Source organism: Mya arenaria, chromosome 5 (genome assembly GCF_026914265.1).
Source record: "Mya arenaria isolate MELC-2E11 chromosome 5, ASM2691426v1".
Lineage (NCBI taxonomy): Eukaryota > Metazoa > Mollusca > Bivalvia > Myida > Myidae > Mya > Mya arenaria.
The window spans coordinates 28,481,590-28,500,256 of NC_069126.1; the positions used below are offsets into that span (position 1 = coordinate 28,481,590).

Below are 18,667 nucleotides of genomic sequence, written 5' to 3' on the forward strand. Positions count from 1 at the left end.
GTTCACGTGTTTTATTTAAACAGTAATGAACTTGACATTATTCACGTTCTTTTGTCCTTCACACTCATCTTGTTTAAATACTGTATTCCGAGCTGATATTTTAATCTAAATGCATTTTCTTTCGAACGAGAACAATTTTTAACTTAATCCAACTGTGCTTCAGCACTTGTAATAAGAATACGGTTGATTTTCAAGCAGTTTAATAGCTATAACAATGTATGATAACAAGATGCACATTTGCTTCAAATTGGGTAAACAATCGTAAATTGGCTTTCTTATTATTCAGTAAAAACCACAGTATTTAAAATGATTTCAACAGCTGACATTGTTTTCAGGAATTTAAAACAAATCCTACTATATATTTTGTATCATCGGAAAGTTCTATGTTCTGAAAAGTCAGAAGATCGATAAAAATGATTTTTGGTCATTTGTTTTTAATAGTTGTATAATTTTAATATTAATCTGTTAGCTGATATCTATTTTACAAGACAATATAGTGTTTATTATTTAAAAGTTATCCTAATTATATTGGTTTATATTTACAAGTTATCATAATTATATTTGTTTATATTAACAAGTTATCTTAATTATATTTGTTTATATTTACAAATTATCCTGATTATATTTGTTCTTTTGAACGGGATCTTGTTTGATGTGGAAACACTGAAGTTCAGTTAAATACAAACTCGAGTTGAAATAAACGAGCTATCCTATTTTGATTGGGTATTTTAAATTGTACAAAACACCAGTAATATAATCCCGAAGATTCCTTAAAAATGAATCGACAACATATTTCAAATCTCTAAATAAATATCTTATTAAGAAGTCACACAATGTCGAATATAACTTTTTTCATTGAATTAAAAATATCTTTGTTTCTGATTGTACATTGTGTTAAGCGGTCACGAAAACATCAAATATCAGAGTCAACATTTTACTTTAAATAATTTATTAAAACATTATACATGTTAAAGGTCTCGGCAACATAGCATACAAACTAGGTTTAACATAATGTCAAACAAACAGGAGTTAAGCTAGGTACAAGGCCAATGAGGATGCAGCCTTTATAATATGCTATATATCTTAGGCTCAAAACTTAAATGTAAATCAAGACGTAATGATCAAAGATATTTCGGGAAAACCGAAAGGGCTAATAATGTTAATTTTACAAGGTGTTTAAATTTTCATCTTTTCTCATATAACTTCAGTCAATTAAATTTCCACGTATTGACAAGATAACCAAGACGAAAGAAATTGTTCTTAAACGTGCATACTGGCTAATAATCAGATAAAGACTGTGCACAACTATAAATTTGCCTTTAATACATACAGTACATGAATGGCGATAATTTCTACGATATTGTACGTCGATAAATTAAAATTATTTATTCGTGTCATACATGACAAAGTTCGACATAATAGTTTTAACATCAGTACGGCAGTATATTTGAACGAATAAAAACGTTTAACGAATATGGCGTTACTTATATTCAGTGGTGCTTTTAGCAACATAACTTTAACTGAACAATAAATTGTACGGTGTGACACTTTGATCGAATTCTATCGAAATTACTGCCGTTTTGAAAGGTGTCGTTGTTTCGTTTAGAAAATTAAGAGAAGGGATACATTTTGAGATAAAGGCAAATAAGGTATTGCATAAGGATTAACGCAACATAATAAATAAGACGTAAGAAAAGTCACATCGTTTAAGTTCAGCAGTATGGCCATGCAAGGGAATCGGGCGACGACTTTTTCCAACATCAGTCACGGTCCTTTTTCAATACCTTAAGTAATAAGCAAAATAAATACAATTAATTATAACGTTACAGTGTCAGTTCTTATGTATGACTAATGTTCGGACTTGAGTTTATTTGCCGTCGGTCTCAACCTTTAAAAGGGGCAGAACTACGTTGCAAAAATACATATAGAGTTATCCAAATATCAAAACTACTCCACTTGTAATATACTAATCTAACAATATTTCATTAAGTCACAAATAGGTATTTGGTCATCTTTTCACTAATTGTTTAACACAGATCTATTCATATTTTTTGTCTGGGCAAAATCAATTGAAACGTATGTAGTTTCGTCCTCTGATTTTACTGTTGGCTTTCTTCGTGTGGAACCCTCTTTGGGTAGATCAAGATCAGCGTAGATGAGTGCTCCATCCTCGGTCTAAATGGTGAAAAATATGTTGAAAGGTATCATTCAGTGTTAAAGATCAACTGCTACGAATGTTTGTTTTACTGTGTATTATTATTCAAAGATGGACACAGAAATGGACATAATCATGAAACACAATGAACGAGGGAGGCTAAAAACAAGGAATAATTATCGATACTGACCAACCATATTTCGCAGTTGGTCATCAATTCCATACGGTTTGTGATATATATTATAGTTTAATATTAAATTAATATTTTAGGGAATTTAAGAGATATAAACTGGGGAGACTAAAGCATTTCACATATTATCTACAGGGTGGTTTAGCCATATTCACAAAGCGTTAAAGACAAATTAACGACACTGATGGAGTTTAAGCCATATTCACGACAAGGCGATTAATACAAATTAACAAGAAGCATTTTTTGACATATTGAGAACAGGGAGTTCTAGCAAACATATTCATTAAATGGAGTTTAATTCACTACAGGGAAGTTAGGAAATATTCATTACAGGGAGGTTAGGACATATTCACTACAGGTACGTTAGGACATATTTATTACAGTGAGCTTAGGACAAATTTACTACAGGGATGTTAGGACATATTCATTACAGGGAGGTTAGGACATAGTCAATACAGGGAGGCTAGGACATATTTATTACAGGGAGTTTAGGACATATTCACTACAGGGAGGTTAGGACATATTCATTACAGGGAGGTTAGGACATATTCACTACAGGGAGGTTAGGACATATATACAACATTGAGGTTAGGACACATTCACTACAGGTAGGTTAGGACATATTCACTACATGGAGGTTAGGACATATTCACTACAGGTAGGTTAGGACATATTCACTACAGGGAGGTTAGCATATATTCACTACAGGGAGGTTAAGACATATTCACGACAGGCAGGTTAGGACATATTCATTACAGGGAGGTTAGGACATATTCACTACAGGGAGGTTAGGACATATTTACAACATTGAGGTTAGGACACATTCACTACAGGTAGGTTAGGACATATTCACTACATTGAGTTTAGGACATATTCACTACAGGGAGGTTAGGGCATATTCACAACAGGGAGGTTAGCATATATTCACTACAGGGAGGTTAAGACATATTCACTCCATAGAGGTTAGGACATATCCACTACAGGGAGGTTAGGACATATATACTACCGGGTGGTTAGGACATATTTACTACAGGGAGGTTAGGACATATTCACTACAGGGATGTTAGGACATACTCACTACAGGGAGGTTAGGATATATTCACTAGAGGGAGGTTAGGACATATTTAACAGGAAGGTTAGGACATATTCACTCCAGAGAGGTTAGGACATATTCACTACAGGGAGGTTAGAACAAATTCACTACATGGAAGTTAGGACATATTCACTACAGGAAGGTTATGACATATTCACTACAGGGAGTTTAGGATATATTCACTACAGGTAGGTTAGGACATATTCACTACAGGATTTTAGGACATATTTACTACAGAGAGTTTAGGACGTATTCACTACAGGGAGGTTAGGACATATTCCCTACATGGAGTTAAGGGTATATTCACTACAGGGAGGTTATGACATATTCACTATAGGAAGGTTAGGACAAATTAACAACAGGGGGGTTAAAACATATTCACTACAGGGAGGTTTGGACATATTCACTACAGGGAGGTTAGGACATATTCACTACATGATTTTAGGACATATTCACTACAGGGAGGTTAGGACATATTCACTACAGGGAGTTTAGGACATATTCACTACAGGGAGGTAAGGACATATTCACTACAGGGAGGTTAGGACATATTTACTATAGGGAGGTTAGGACATATTCACTACAGGGAGGTAAGGACATATTCACTACAGGGATGTTAGGACATATTTACTATAGGGAGGTTAGGACATATTCACTGCAGAGAGGTTAGGACATATTCACTACAGGGAGGTTAGGACATATTCACTACAGGGAGGTTAGGACATATTGACTACAGTGAGGTTAGGACATATTCACTACAGGGATGTTAGGACATATTTACTACAGGGAGGTTAGGACATATTCACTGCAGAGAGGTTAGGACATATTCACTAAAGGGAGATTAGGACATATGCACTACAGGGGGTTAGGACATATTCACTACAGGAAAGTAAGGACATATGCACTACAGGGGGATTAGGAGATGTTAAATACAAGAAAATTAAGACATAGACTTCCAGAATATAAGACATGTTCACTGATGAGAGTGTTAGAAATATTATCTGCAGTGAGTGTAAATCATATTATCTACAAGGAGTTTTAGCCATAGTCACTATAGAGCATTTAAAGACATATTAACATTCGTACCTGAGGTTTTGGAGCCTGTCTCATTGCCCTTTTAACAACACAGGAGTACTCAACCGGTTCAGCATTAGCTTCAGAAGCAGCATCACCGTGATTGGAACCAGCGGGATCGTCGTGATCAGGATCTTTTGAAAAACAAAAGAATATTTAAGCATTTAGTTTCTTCAGTACTTTCTGAATCCATTTCTTTATTCATTGGCATTTTACGTATATTAGTTAACTGTTTTGCTTCATAAATTGATTTAGTACGTTGAGTTTGTTTTGATCAAACACATACTTTTGTCAGAAAAAATACAATTCATTCCAGTAACTTAGTACCTGTAACAGTTATCGCGTTTTGGTAAAATGTTACCGAAAAGAAAAAGGTACTTAATCAACAAAGCATTATTGACAATACCACTGAAAGCAATGTTTATGTCCTTTTCGTACAGAAGTTGTTAAAATGTAAAGAAAGCATTCCGAAAGAACGAATAATGAAATGTCATATTGGAGATGCACAATGTGCATGCTATTACCTAGCGGATGAAAGCTCCTGCAAAAGACATAAAGGCGGATGATTAGATTTGTGATTAAACATTCATTATATCTTCACCAAAGACTGTGTTTATCCCTGCCATAAACTGTGTACATTTCGTCATCAGTAAATACACCATTTGATCCGCGAACATTTTAGTCATTGATATTCTTAAGGGTATCACGTACTCAATAGTTTGATGTTTTTAAACTTTGTTGAAATTAAGTTTAGATTTATGAAATGACACAAAACAACAACTGGCAGGTACAACCTATTTTAACAGAATTTTGTAAATCGAAGCCAAAAATAATTTAATCTAAAGTTTTCAGTTACAGTTTTGAATACTGTTTAAATTGAAATTATTTGAGGGACAATGATGATGCTGTTGTATGATATATTTACACATTTCAAAGAATATCAATTTATTTGATAAATAACACTGTAAACGTGATCGAGTAATTTTTAATTAAGAAAAACGTACGGTTGTCGCTCCTGAATATGTACACTATTAGAACGTTTCCTCATCGGTGTTCGTGTCTTCAATACAATCACACAAACGAATGCTATTATAACGATAATTACAACCGCCATACAACCGCAAATGATTCCGATCAGCATCGATGAAGAGATGACTTTACCAGTGGATGGTATCGGCTTTGTTTGTTTGGAAGTTTTTTCTACAATTAATGAAAATTGATACATGTTTCATTTATATTGCAAACATAATCCGGAAAAAGCGATTATGGGAAAGACAAAATACATAGCAAAGATGATAAAAAGCGTGGACATTAGTCATTTTGCAGCTCAATACGGGCGTTTTCATTGAAGTGGCAGAGTTTGTTTTGGATATTTGTATAGCCGCTGTTTTTTTCCAAACACCAATCCTACTATAAGAATGCATAAGAATTCCCAGGAAATCTTTGAAGTAAATTGGTTATTATTTTTTCCAACACGTATAGTGAAAAAACATTAAAAAAGGTTTGTTAACAGAAAGTATTTGTTTTAGGTTTTAAACTCTTAAGTTTTCTTTCTTTTTTCGGTTGTTTAGCGAAGAACTCAACGAGATTAATTAACGCCTCCAAGTTAACATTCCAGCAGAATTGCATCCACTTGTAAATACCTTTGACCAAGATGAACACCACATTTTCCGCCGAACCAATCGTGTTTCTCGCAATGCACGTGAAGTTATGGCGACCAGTGGATTGAAATTGCATGTTAAGTTCTAGGCTGACATCAGTTCTTTTACCTGAATAAGCAAGTGTTAGTTATACATATATAATATGATGCCATATTTTCCTTCAGACTAATTTTCTGTATTTTGACAAGCAAATGGTCATATTGCTTTGTACGTGTATATTATGTTATGCTTTCAAGCAAAGAAATCAGACATAAACATCTACCTATGTTATTCGGGGTAGTGTTTGACCATTCGATCTTAGCTGCTGGGTTTGCGTCACATTGACATAAAACGCTTATACTGTCACCCACGTAGGTCGTAACTGAGGAACTGGGAGAAAAACTAATGAACGGTTTGTCTGAAAAAGTAACATTTGATCAACTGTTCAAAATATTAAAAAAAATACCTGACATCATTGTTAACTTTTAAAAGATACCTTTTATATGACGTGAAAATATATTTAAAAAAAACATGTACATATGAAACATTTGTCTCAAATCTTAATAAACACACTGCACATGTATATCCATTAAACGTCATGTATAAATATATGGATCTATTTTTTACCCACCCCCACCCCCAACATTCTTGGTGAAAGAACGTTTGATCGCTTTAATAACAAAGAACTTTTTTAACTGTTTGATTCAATGGAGCGCAGATCTGGGGTTGTAGTTACGCCCCTGAAATCGAGCGAGCTCAAATTGTATTCTGTAAAAACTCACTCGGTCTAAATATCTGTGCTAAGTGTTTGGCACTAGGTGAATGTGGTCGTGTTCCACTTTGCGTGATATATTATTTCAAATGTATAAAAAACAACTGTTGTTAAATTCTGCATATACAAAATCATCGCGACCCAAACATTGTTACGTTATGTTAAACGTCAAGACGATATTCGAAGAATAAATTGGGTAACACAAACTAGAGAAATATTAGTTCAGTATGAACTTGGTTACGTCTGAACAAGACGTAGGCGACAAACTGTATGACTCAGGGGCAGTTTGACATCGTTAATACACTTTCAAGATGTGATCTCTATAAACATGTTAAATCCTTACTCAATCCTGAAAAAATATCTCTCCATAAATTTGTCACATAAATTTGTTCGTGCGCGTGCACGATTTAGATGTCTATGGCACCTACTACGAAGTTGGCCGGCATCTGAACATAGAAAGAAATGACCTAATATCCGTCCTGCTTTATCAACGAGAATAGGCTATTGTTAGAAGATGAAATTTCATGCGTTTTCAAATGCCCGAGAATCTCCACTGTAAGAAATCAGTTTTTATATAGCTGGTACACAGGTCGTTCTGGCCTTCATGCCTTTTACAGACTCCTACAGTCAGAAAATGGTTATGTTATTAGACAAGTGGCAATATTTTTTTATTCATTTTTTACAATCGAGTGATTAATATTAAAATTTGTATAACATTTGTAGTAAGCAATGAAACCCCTGCATTGTAATTAATGATGTAAATATAATTGTATGCATTTTGGGCCGGAAATATTCTGAAGGATAAAACTTGTGCTTATTTTGCCTGAACCGGTCGTCTTTTTCTGACTTTTGTAGGCGGGGGGTTAAGAGAGCAACGCCCTAATTGGGCGCTGGTGAATCACCGTGTGTAGAGATCTTACTGCGATTTACTTTGTGCTAAATATAGAAAGGAACATTCACACAAACAACTGTTTAAATCATTTTGACACGTAAAATGTCGAAATGCATTTACGAACGTTTAAAAGTAGCGCGGTTCATGGATATGCAAAATCGCAGCCGAGCGTTCATACTTTATAAACGCACACAAAAAAAGAATCAATTCTTAAATAAAGTTGAGTTCAGTAAAGCAGTATAAATTTTATGGCTAAAAACGATGAAGTTAACAATGTTCTTATTTTAACGATGTTCTGAAAATCAGGACAAAGTAAGCATAATATCATGCTCAGTCTGGTACAGACGGATATTGCTTAAAGTATGTTTGATCTTATGTCAATCTAAAATGATGAGCTCATCATTATTTTATAATATAATATTAAATTGTTGATAAAACGTGCTCCTTAACTGGTTTTAATCGATATCAACGACAGTTGCACCATAACCAAAACATTTATTCTTGACGTGTAGCCCTGTTTACCACTTAATGAATGTCAGTCCTTATGTCGTGTGCACTCAACTAGGTACAATTTTAGAGTTTGGAAAGCTGAGTTTCTGTTAGACGTCAATCCATATGTTGTTCAACTGAATAATTGCTAGAGCTTTGGAAACCATTATATGTGAATACTTAAACTATGTGCATTGAAATAAAAACATTGTTAGAGCTTTGGAAGCTGAGCGTTCTGGATTTCTGTATTTTATATTTACCATTAAACAAAGATTATCAAATATTGCATTGTTAACTTACAAGTAATGTTGATTTTAAAGGTTTTCATTACTTTGATCTCTGGAAACTCAGGATTGTCTATATAACATGACAGTAGGTCTCCATTGTTTTTTCGTGTAAGGTTGGCAGATAAAATCTGCAAATGGACAAGCAATATCAATTAACTGACCTTGGTTCTGTAGTTCAATACTCAATGTAATTTTATCAAAATATATCGATACACATATCATTATAAACATCCTACCATTTGGAAAAAATATCAAAGCAGTAAACTGAATATGGGAATCAGAAAAATATCTTAAATCTGTTTTCTAAATTAGTTAGATTAATGGTGTCATGCCAAAAATGTTTTACATAAAACACCGCATGAAATACCCATCACATATGAAACTTAACGTCATTGACGGTGCCAATAAAGTAACAGGTAAGGAAATCTTTAACACCCCCCTTATTTAGAATAAGTTTAACTGCTCTTTTCTTCTTGTCGCAGGTTATCCCATAAAACACACATAATTTTGTGTATTAGAAATCATGAGTGTTATTTATTTTATAATCACTTTAAACGATCTGTTAAAAATATATTATTCTAACAATTGATTGAATGTGCCGTGTTTATCTAACCACAAGTTACTTTTTCGTGTACAAAAATATGGAAAAGATACTCAATATGTTACCTCAGTCATTACATGACCAGACAGTTGTTCAACCTTTTCATTTTCCTGGGATGATTCATATTGAAAAGTTGACGTAATGTTCCATCTTATTTTACTAATTGGATTAGATACGTCGCTTTTACACTGCAACATGATACTGGTATGACCTTCTGCATCGTTTGTTCTCTTTTCTTCGAGCTGTAGAAACTTCGCTGGAACTGGGCGAAAAATAAAATTAATATAAGTGACCAGAATTGAATTAATTCCTTTGGTGGCATATACATGCAATTCAGTTATTAAACTACACGCCAACATTGGTGCAAGGGAGGAATGACAAGTATACTTCTAAAAAATATCGCATTCTCAATAAATAGGTACGTATGTCACAGTGTTTTGAACATCTGAAATATGAACATACTGTTCATTCTTTTCACTGAATAATATTATCATTATTGATATATAATATACAAGCATTACTCTCTGTTTTGAATATGGGTGAATCAATATTGCCCTTATTGGTGTAGTTTTGATCAAGCATGTCGTTTAAATAAGTTTTACATAAAGAACTACTTAAACTGAGATATACTTACATAAAACATCAATACCGGCAGAAGTCGAACATTTCGTTTTCATTCTAGATTCATTTATGCCATACTCTTTAAACTCAACGCAACAATTTAAACTCCTAGTGTTGTCATAACGGCTGAAAGGGTTTCCTAGGATTGTTTTAGCATCAACGGTTCCATCGCGTCTCATTTTGGAAAAGCTGTTGTTTGTATTGTAAGTTGTTGAATTGTACATGAAGTAGAGTCTTGGCTCTGGTCTGGCATTTAAGGATTGGCAAGTTATACGTGGATTCTCTCCTTCTTTAACTGAGCCCGATAATAAAATTGTAGGACTCGATGGTTTCCCTGTAAATCAAAATATTAACTTCAATAATTAAGTAATTGTTTATTTTCTCTTTTTTGTTTGACTATGATTATGCCAGGATTTACTGCAAGAATCATGTTCTTTTAAAAGGTTACGTTGTACTGTTTTAATTTCTCTGTTGTTGTTTTATCATACAATGTTAATGAATCTTCATTTTATACAATATGATTAAATTAATAGAACGTACGCAGAATAATAAGAGTGATTGATACTGCAACCGGCTGTTGGCCATCTCCAGTGGCCTCGCAAGTAACGGTATGATCTGTATCTTCTTCACTCGGCATGTATGCATAAAATGCTCGATAAAAGGGGAAAGCTTCCGCAGTCACATTGGGAACATCTAGACCATTTCTCGTCAGCTTTAACTCCATGTTCTTCAACAAGTACATATTAAACTCTAATAAAATTAATGGTAGAGCTAGTTTCTTCAGACTCTTATGCATTTATGTAGCATTTTCTAATTATAAACATTACATTTGCGTATTAACAATGCAATGAAACAAAGTATAGATAACAATAGAAGAAACAGTAAAGAAAAGTGTCATCGAGAGTCAAAATATTATCGGAAGGCGTTCCTGGTCCATGTTGAAAGGTTTAGACTTTGATGGTAGCTGACAGCAAAACATAATAAGAAGGTCAAGTTACCTAATTACTTACTTACCGCCTGAACGGTGTTATTGCTGACAGCTATTTGTTTTACACATGTTAACTGTCTTTTCTTAAACACAATCAACTATATTTAGTTCATTTACGTTCCAATTAGTTTGGATCCGATTTTTAACAGAGCAATATTACATTAAACAACGAAAGCATACTTGATTTAAGAGACACAGTATCAATAAAGTAAGGATTTAATATGATAATTAAACCGATTCTATTCTTTCATACCTTTTTTTGCGCCTATCCTACAATGTGTTTGGAGGACATATGTATGCATTTTCTTTCAAGGCTAGTGGCTTAACATAAACAAGTGATTGAATTAATATTACGAGATTTGAAAGTAGTTACCATATTTTTCCGGCTGATTCCAGACACAATACATTCTACGTTGTTATAGGCGCCAACTGTTCCAACCAGGCAATGTGCACAATCCAACTCTGGGATGGTAACGTTGTCAGGGAATTGGGGAATTATGGTAAGTTTCTTCGACTCTGAAATGTAAATAAGATTTCACAACGTACTAGCCACCAACTTATGCTTCAAGTACATGTATGCTTGTTTTGTTATTACACCTATGGTGGAAAAATGTGGTATCTTGGTCAAAAATGGAACTTTTGCTTTCATTCAGAAAATACTACAGAAGCAGAAATGTGTTTCTCTTCATTTCGAACAGATACGTACCTCCATTGGGCAAAGCTCATGTTAAGCTTAGTATTACTTTTCATAATGTTAAAGACAGGCGCTGCCAAGAAGAAAGCGTTAACTATGATAACGAAATTGTATTAAAGTACACATAATATTGTATATATCAATACAAATGTCAATTGTATTCTTGTCTTCCGCAGCATACTTATACAGTGACAGTTTAATACGTAATGGATATTGTTTATTTGTATTTTTTAAACGTTCAAGCTTACTACAGAATAAAAAATAACAATTAAAATGGTTGAAATGATTTCTGTTTACTGACAAGATCCCAACGAACTTTATTCGCCCTTACCGTTTTAATATGTACGCGTGAGAAACTGAAGCAATATGGACACGAATATTATAATTATTATGTCAGTTTTTGTTTTCTACTTCGTTTATTTTGCTGAAATAAATTGTCACTGAAGTATGTTTTGCATTAAAATTTACTTTACCGAATTTAAGATTATATCGTTTTTCTTTGTTTGTTTTTGTTTTTCTTCAAGAAAATCTTTCATTGTCAGTCATGCAAGACAGCCAATATGGCGTTGTTGTTACGAAAAACAGATGATTGTTAAATAAATAAAGTTACAAATAATTAAAGACTACTCCCATAAATGAGTTCAGAAAAATATGTTTGTATTGTTTTATGATAAGGTTTCAAGCTCTTCGAGTTATATGATGATTCATGAACCGCAGTAAAGGTGAATTGCACAACAAGTCGACTTTTTTATGTCTAAATAAATGTGTGTAACTAATGGCAAATACGCTCTTCATACGGCAATGTCAAAGAATCATGACGTCACAAAAAATCATACACTCTGTTCTGCTTCACGTTTGATGAGAATGGCCAATATATTGGGGATTCATCAAATAATCATAGCACGTTAAACGCTGATCAAAGTGATATTCGAATATTTTGAAAAATACTCCCATCCCAATGTTTCAAAATAATTCAATCATTGTCAACTTATCATTTCAATTTAACCAACTAAGACATTTGTAAAGAACAATTTATAAAGTCGTTTATCTCATTGGATGCCTTTTTATTACATAATATCGACTCAATTACTCATCCACGACTCAAAACTCGAATGAAGGACAACCTGTTTCGTTTCACCAACTAATAAAGAGTAAGTCGCTTAAACGGGGAACGATAGGTTAACCGAATAAACAACAAGAATGAAAAAAACAACACGTCCTAAGAACTAGCTCGTTTAAACGCGTTTTTAATGACTTACCTTTACAGTTTTAGTAATAGTTGTAGACTGTTAGTATGTACTTACAACTGTAACTGGTTTGATGCAACGTTGTCACATATCCATTTATTTAAAGTAATTACAAACTTACAATCTTTAAGTTTTAGTGGTCTACATAATATTGTGTGAACTACCGACTTACTGGGCCAGCAACTGTTTATCATCACCGCTTCACATGATTAAAGTCAATAAAGGCTGACTGACGATTTACTCTCTGCAGGAATACTGCCTTATTATTGGACAAACTATAATGCTGGCCACTAACATACTTAACAGTTGCTAAAAGAAAAAAAGTTCTTTTTAACGGTATATTGTTCAGATGGGTTGTCAAAAGATGGTGTAATCCTGTATGATATCATTGACACCATAATCAATATAAATATTAATGATGCTGTTCTACTGTCCTACTGTCATCTGTCCTTATATATAGAGGACAGTTGTTGATTTCAGTGTCGGATCTTATTATATTTCTTATGAGTCATAGAGTTGTCTTATAACCATAAATTAAATACGATCTTACACTGAAATAAAAACAAGAAATATTTTAAGCTTATTTTCAGAGTTTTAGTGGCACTTTAATATAAATAGTTCAAAATACCCCCTTTTTGAAAAAGTGTTTGCTACGCCGCTACCTGTGGGACGACCCTCACGCAAAGTTTTGATCACAGATGAAGTAGCTGTTATTTCTATTTCCGTTCTCTTTTTCTGTTCTTTAAGAGTTTTTTGTTATAGTTCATTATTTACTGGTGTTAAGTGCAAACATTAAATGAATATTTATCAATGATTTTTTATTAACGCATCCATGTTCTAAATAATTAGTCACTACACGAAAGTGTTTTTAAATTGAACGGCGCGTGAAAACATGATCAAATTACACTGTTCGCCATTACCTGCCTACAAATTAGAAGGGTCGAACGTGGAACGAAAACAAATGTGATATGACATTGGATTTAAAACAGTTTTCCAAGCTTAAGCGTATGTTTCATGGTATTATCGTATTGAATCACCCCTCACTGATTCCCTAGAAGACGGGTCGTTTTCCAGATTATTCTGGAAATCATTAGGCGTGGGCGGAATAAAAAACCCAGTTTATTGTTGTGTGAATTTCAGGGAAGTCGTACAGTAGCTTGATAGATAATGTAACATCGAATTTATGTTCGAACTGTCTTTTCGTCTGTATTTTGTATAGTATGAAAGTAAATGATCGAGTATTTAGCTTACAGTTCGAGAAACCGTTTGAAAAAACAGGATAACAATTGTCCTAATATCTTTATTTTCAATCATATCTTAACGCAACCTTTTTAAATATAACATTTTGGGCAACATTAACTGGTCTAAAAATGATTTGTTTGGTTTTCATGAAGGGGAAGAAACTACATTTAATTTGGAATGTAGATCTTATGGTTGATATCTTAACTTCTTAGTTTGCTGTGGAAATAATATTTCTTTCATTTATAAAACTCCATACTTCATCGAAAAGCATAACATATATCATTTTCTTTACTGATCTTATGGTAGCCTAAACATCATTATACTTATAAGATTAAGAAGAAACATATAATTAAGCAATTCTCATCAGCAAAAAAGATATATGATAATAGGATATGAAATGGCTTAATTTCTTCTTTTAAAGGAAACTTAAGCATAAATTAAACCATGCATTTTCAACGCAGATAATAGGAAAATCAAATGTTATTACAGTTTAGTTTTAGATTACCTTTAACCGTAAGTAAAATTTTGTTCGGTGGTGAGCACTGTGTCTCTTTTAAATTCACTCCATATTCACCGTTATCCCCGACTGTGAAGTTACGTATTGTCAACATGACCCGGTCAGTTTGAACGTCAATAGAGTAACGAGGTAAGGTAGTGTCTATGTTGTTATCATATTTCCACCATCGGACCAAACTTGTGCTATAACTTTGGATAATTGAGAATTCTAGTCTCACATCTTCACCTTGATTGATGTCGTCGGTATCTAAGACCCGTAAGGTGCCACATTCTGCAAAATCAAATTGACCATTGATAACAAATGTATGTTGCAATAATCAAGATAATCTACTCTTCCTAATAATGCTATAAATGGACTTTATTTCAGGATCATTTTTTATAGATTCGTAATAACATAAAACAAATACCACGCACTTTTTATAGTATTTAATATTATGTCAGCATTTTAGCATGGTCACACATAAAGCAATTGGTTATCTGTTACCATCAATCTTCGTATTGTCTTTATACATACAACGGTATCTGTTCTGAGAGAAATATAACACGCCCCTGTCTAAAAACAAATCATATTGCGAATTCATCTTTTTTATGACCTAAAAATTTGCTCGTTTTTTATATTGAGCAAAGAATTATTTTATTTTGTCCAAAAGCACTTGATAAAGATAATGTATGCAATAATGTATACAATTGAATGTACAATCATCAGGGTGTTGCTTTTTTAAATTAAATTGGGCTCTTCTAATAGTCACTTTTAAGCGTCATATCAAGTATGTTGAAAGTATCTATAAGCTTATTATCATATCACGAGATGAACGCCGCTAGTCTTTTTGTATTCGAAGCAAGAAATGACGCAATCGTTTCCTCTGACGTCAGCACTATTATATCCATTCCGGATTGTTGTGGTACTCATGGTAAAGGTTTCTACAGTCTGATATAAATACAATATGCCCTCGTCAAGCGCCTCATGAAGAGGAAAACAATGAAAAAATGCGACCTAAAATGTTCATCCCATTTTTATGTTTGATGTTATTGCTATGTGTAAACGTCATTAAATAAAGTGTCTTACTTTGGCTTTGATGACTTGGTAGACACAATAGAATATAAACAATTTTACAAATGAAAAAAATATAATCCATCTTTTCTGCTATGAATTTGACTGTGATATTAAATCAGGTTATGCATATGTTATCCTCCATTTTTCACAGGCCTTAAGATATAAGGAAGGTTTCTTTTTTCTTGCAACTAAATACACAAATCAGGATACGAATAAGTTATTCCCGAGTTTTCACTGCCATTAAGAAATAAGGAAGGTCTCTTTTTCATGCTTCTAAAGACACTTGAAATGAAAAGGATGAAGAGTGGATTTTAAGTATGAGTTTGATTCATCTACAAATTAAAAGGAAGTTGTCGGCTTTTGATATGATTATATTTAGGAATGAAAAAAATAAACATGTTGATTAATCAATTAATTAAGCTTCTTGAAAGCTTCTCAATCCCATTCTCTCTGATAGTATTAGTATTTCAATAAATATAAAAGTTTGTTCTCATGTTTGTTGAGTTCAACCAAAGCAGCGCTTTTCAATGTTGACAAATTCTCAATGATATCACATCGTTTTTAAGTTCGAGCAGTCGCTTTCGTCTGTAATTTGTTTTAAAGTTGATATTTTCACTCCTAAATTTGCAGTGATAGTATCGAATTGATACTTTTTACTATTGTTATTTACTGATAAAACTCCATTATTTAACGAAAAGCATAATATAATTAGTTTTGCCTTTATTTTCTAATTGTTTTTATCATTTATTTTATAAAAACAAATTTATGTCATAAAAATTGCCTTGATACATTTAACAACATTGTCAGGAAATTACACCAAAACAACAGCTAATGACGTGCGTGCGTTGATATGCAAGGAAGATTACTACAGAGCGTACGTTTTACATACAGGAGATATCTCTGCCGTGCGTGTGTTTTTGTGCAAGAAAGGATATGGCAGTACGTATGCTTTAGATACAAGGTTAATTACTGCAGTCCGTACCCTTTGTCTGGAATTTTTAGTTGATTGACATTTGTTCTAGTGATTTCGGTGCCTGATCTCCACTTAGATTGTGGCGAGGTTGAGCTCAAGCACGCGACAAATGATGAGTGTTTTGGGTGTTATCTTACCCACATGTTTTAAGTGTTGGAAGGTAGTCATTTAATTTCCTTTAAACTATTATTTATGGGATTGTCGGAAAACAAATACTTTATTAACTCTAGCCAGAGGAATATCATCTGCATGTCATATTCAATAGAAACCAGGCCATTATATCACAAACCTATTGAAGTAATTTCTCAATTGCAATCTTAACTCCTTGTTCCGCATATACGCTTGTATAAATCAAAGTTATAAATGTTTTACTGCTTTTTAGAATCAACTTGTCGTATTGCACTAGAGAGTGTAAGTGGATCTCATACATAGAACTTTGTCAACAAAGCCAGACTTAAAGTGATACTCTTATTCAAAATTAATACATACATATGTATAACAAACATACATTTTATGTGATAAACCTCTGACTACTAACTAGTAATAAATTTATGGAAAATATTAATTCCTGATAAGAAGATTGAAACCGTGTGTTTGGAAGCTGATGTCCATGAAAAGGCATTATAAGTTAAACCGTTAAAGCTGAGCGCAAAATAATATGTATGCTTCTTAAATAAATGAAGTGCAGATACTGGTTATACGTGCATTCGTTGTGTATTAATTTTAAACAATACAAAACAAATGTAAATATAATATATTAAATGTTAATACCATTCAAAAATATGAAAAAAAACATTCTTATTGAACACAATACTATTTGATGATGATTAACTGTCGAAGGCATTTAGTGATCTACATTAAATTGTGTAACTTCACAGGTAGTTATATCGTGTAGTACCGGGGTCAGCCACTGTTTATATCAAACGCCTCACAGATAATAGTCAAGAACGGCTAACTGCTGATTTACTGAAAGGAATGTATTGAACAACTTCCTTTTATTGGACAAAATATAATATTGACCGCTTACAATACTAAACAATGGCTTAAACGAAACAAATAGTTTTCAACGGTAGATTTTATAAATTTCATAAATCCTTATCGTTACTGAACATATGATAGCAATAACAATGGTATAATCTCCTCCTTTGAAACGACATTTTGACATCGTTTTTGAACATTTCATTCAATTCATGCAATTTACAAGTCGGGTTTCATTTTTGACGTTGTTTTTAACATTTCAACGTAACTAAAATTTTACTCGGTGGTGAACACTGTATGCTTCCTAAATATGCAGTGTATCCACCGTTATTCTCTGATGTCCCGTAGCTTTGTATCAACGTAACATGGTCTTGTCGAACGTTCCAGACAAACGCTATTTTAAACTTTTAAAATGAAAAATATATAATGAACTTTCCTGCTTAAAAATTGACAGTTACATCGATCAGGATATACCAAACGTGACCATACGCTCTTCACAGCCATTACGACAATTTATCATGAACTAGAAAGCCCTCTTTGGCCTGCTACTTCCGAAACTTAACACAAAGAGTGAAACCATAGTATGACATCCAAGTTTACATTAGACCGCTACATATAAGTGTACTGTGTCACATGAGCCGCAAAAATGAAATGAAAAATAAAACAAATACTTGAAAAACAGAAAGTAAAAAGTATGTAAAATTTAATGGGTTCCAAACAGATTTTCGTTTTTCGTTTATGGCCCAGGTCAATCTTGCGAAAGCCCGTCTACAGAAGTCACAAAAAGTCACCGAATCATGCAAAATGAACGCATATTGTGTCGTGAGGTAATTCAGGTGCGAATGTAAATATATGTTTGACGACGACTTTTATAATTTAAAAAAACGGAAACTATTTTTTACAAACAGTTATTTCAAAACAATAATGTAATTATTTACCCTTGACCCATCACACCTCGCATCACCTCTCTCTTTTCCTCTCTTTTCCAATCGCCATTCTTGTCCTTTCATTTCACCACTGACCTCTCCATAAATTCCTCTTTTTTCACTGCTCTCTCTTTCCCAAATGTTTTTCTGACCCTTTTTATGATCATCAAACTGCCTCAGTCTTTTTCTTCATCTCATCACTGACCTCTACCCTACTCCGCACCTCTTTTTTGCT

At 33.3% G+C, this 18,667-nt stretch overlaps 2 protein-coding genes across 2 annotated transcripts; both read right to left on the bottom strand.

The window, feature by feature from the left end:
* Positions 1–220: 220 nt before the first annotated feature.
* Positions 221–8,715, bottom strand: LOC128234985 (uncharacterized). Its single transcript, XM_052949653.1, has 7 exons — positions 8,606–8,715; positions 6,436–6,570; positions 6,156–6,281; positions 5,517–5,712; positions 5,037–5,053; positions 4,525–4,646; positions 221–2,175 (listed from the first exon to the last, which is right to left on the bottom strand). The coding sequence occupies exons 1-7, from the start codon at positions 8,631–8,633 to the stop codon at positions 2,020–2,022; spliced, it is 780 nt and encodes a 259-aa protein (XP_052805613.1). The 5' UTR covers positions 8,634–8,715; the 3' UTR covers positions 221–2,019.
* Positions 8,716–9,246: 531 nt separating this feature from the next.
* Positions 9,247–15,809, bottom strand: LOC128235591 (uncharacterized). Its single transcript, XM_052950401.1, has 6 exons — positions 15,568–15,809; positions 14,491–14,772; positions 11,176–11,318; positions 10,355–10,541; positions 9,828–10,148; positions 9,247–9,455 (listed from the first exon to the last, which is right to left on the bottom strand). Exons 1-6 carry the CDS (start codon positions 15,635–15,637, stop codon positions 9,247–9,249), a joined length of 1,212 nt encoding a protein of 403 aa, XP_052806361.1. The 5' UTR covers positions 15,638–15,809.
* Between the last annotated feature and the right edge of the window lie 2,858 nt (positions 15,810–18,667).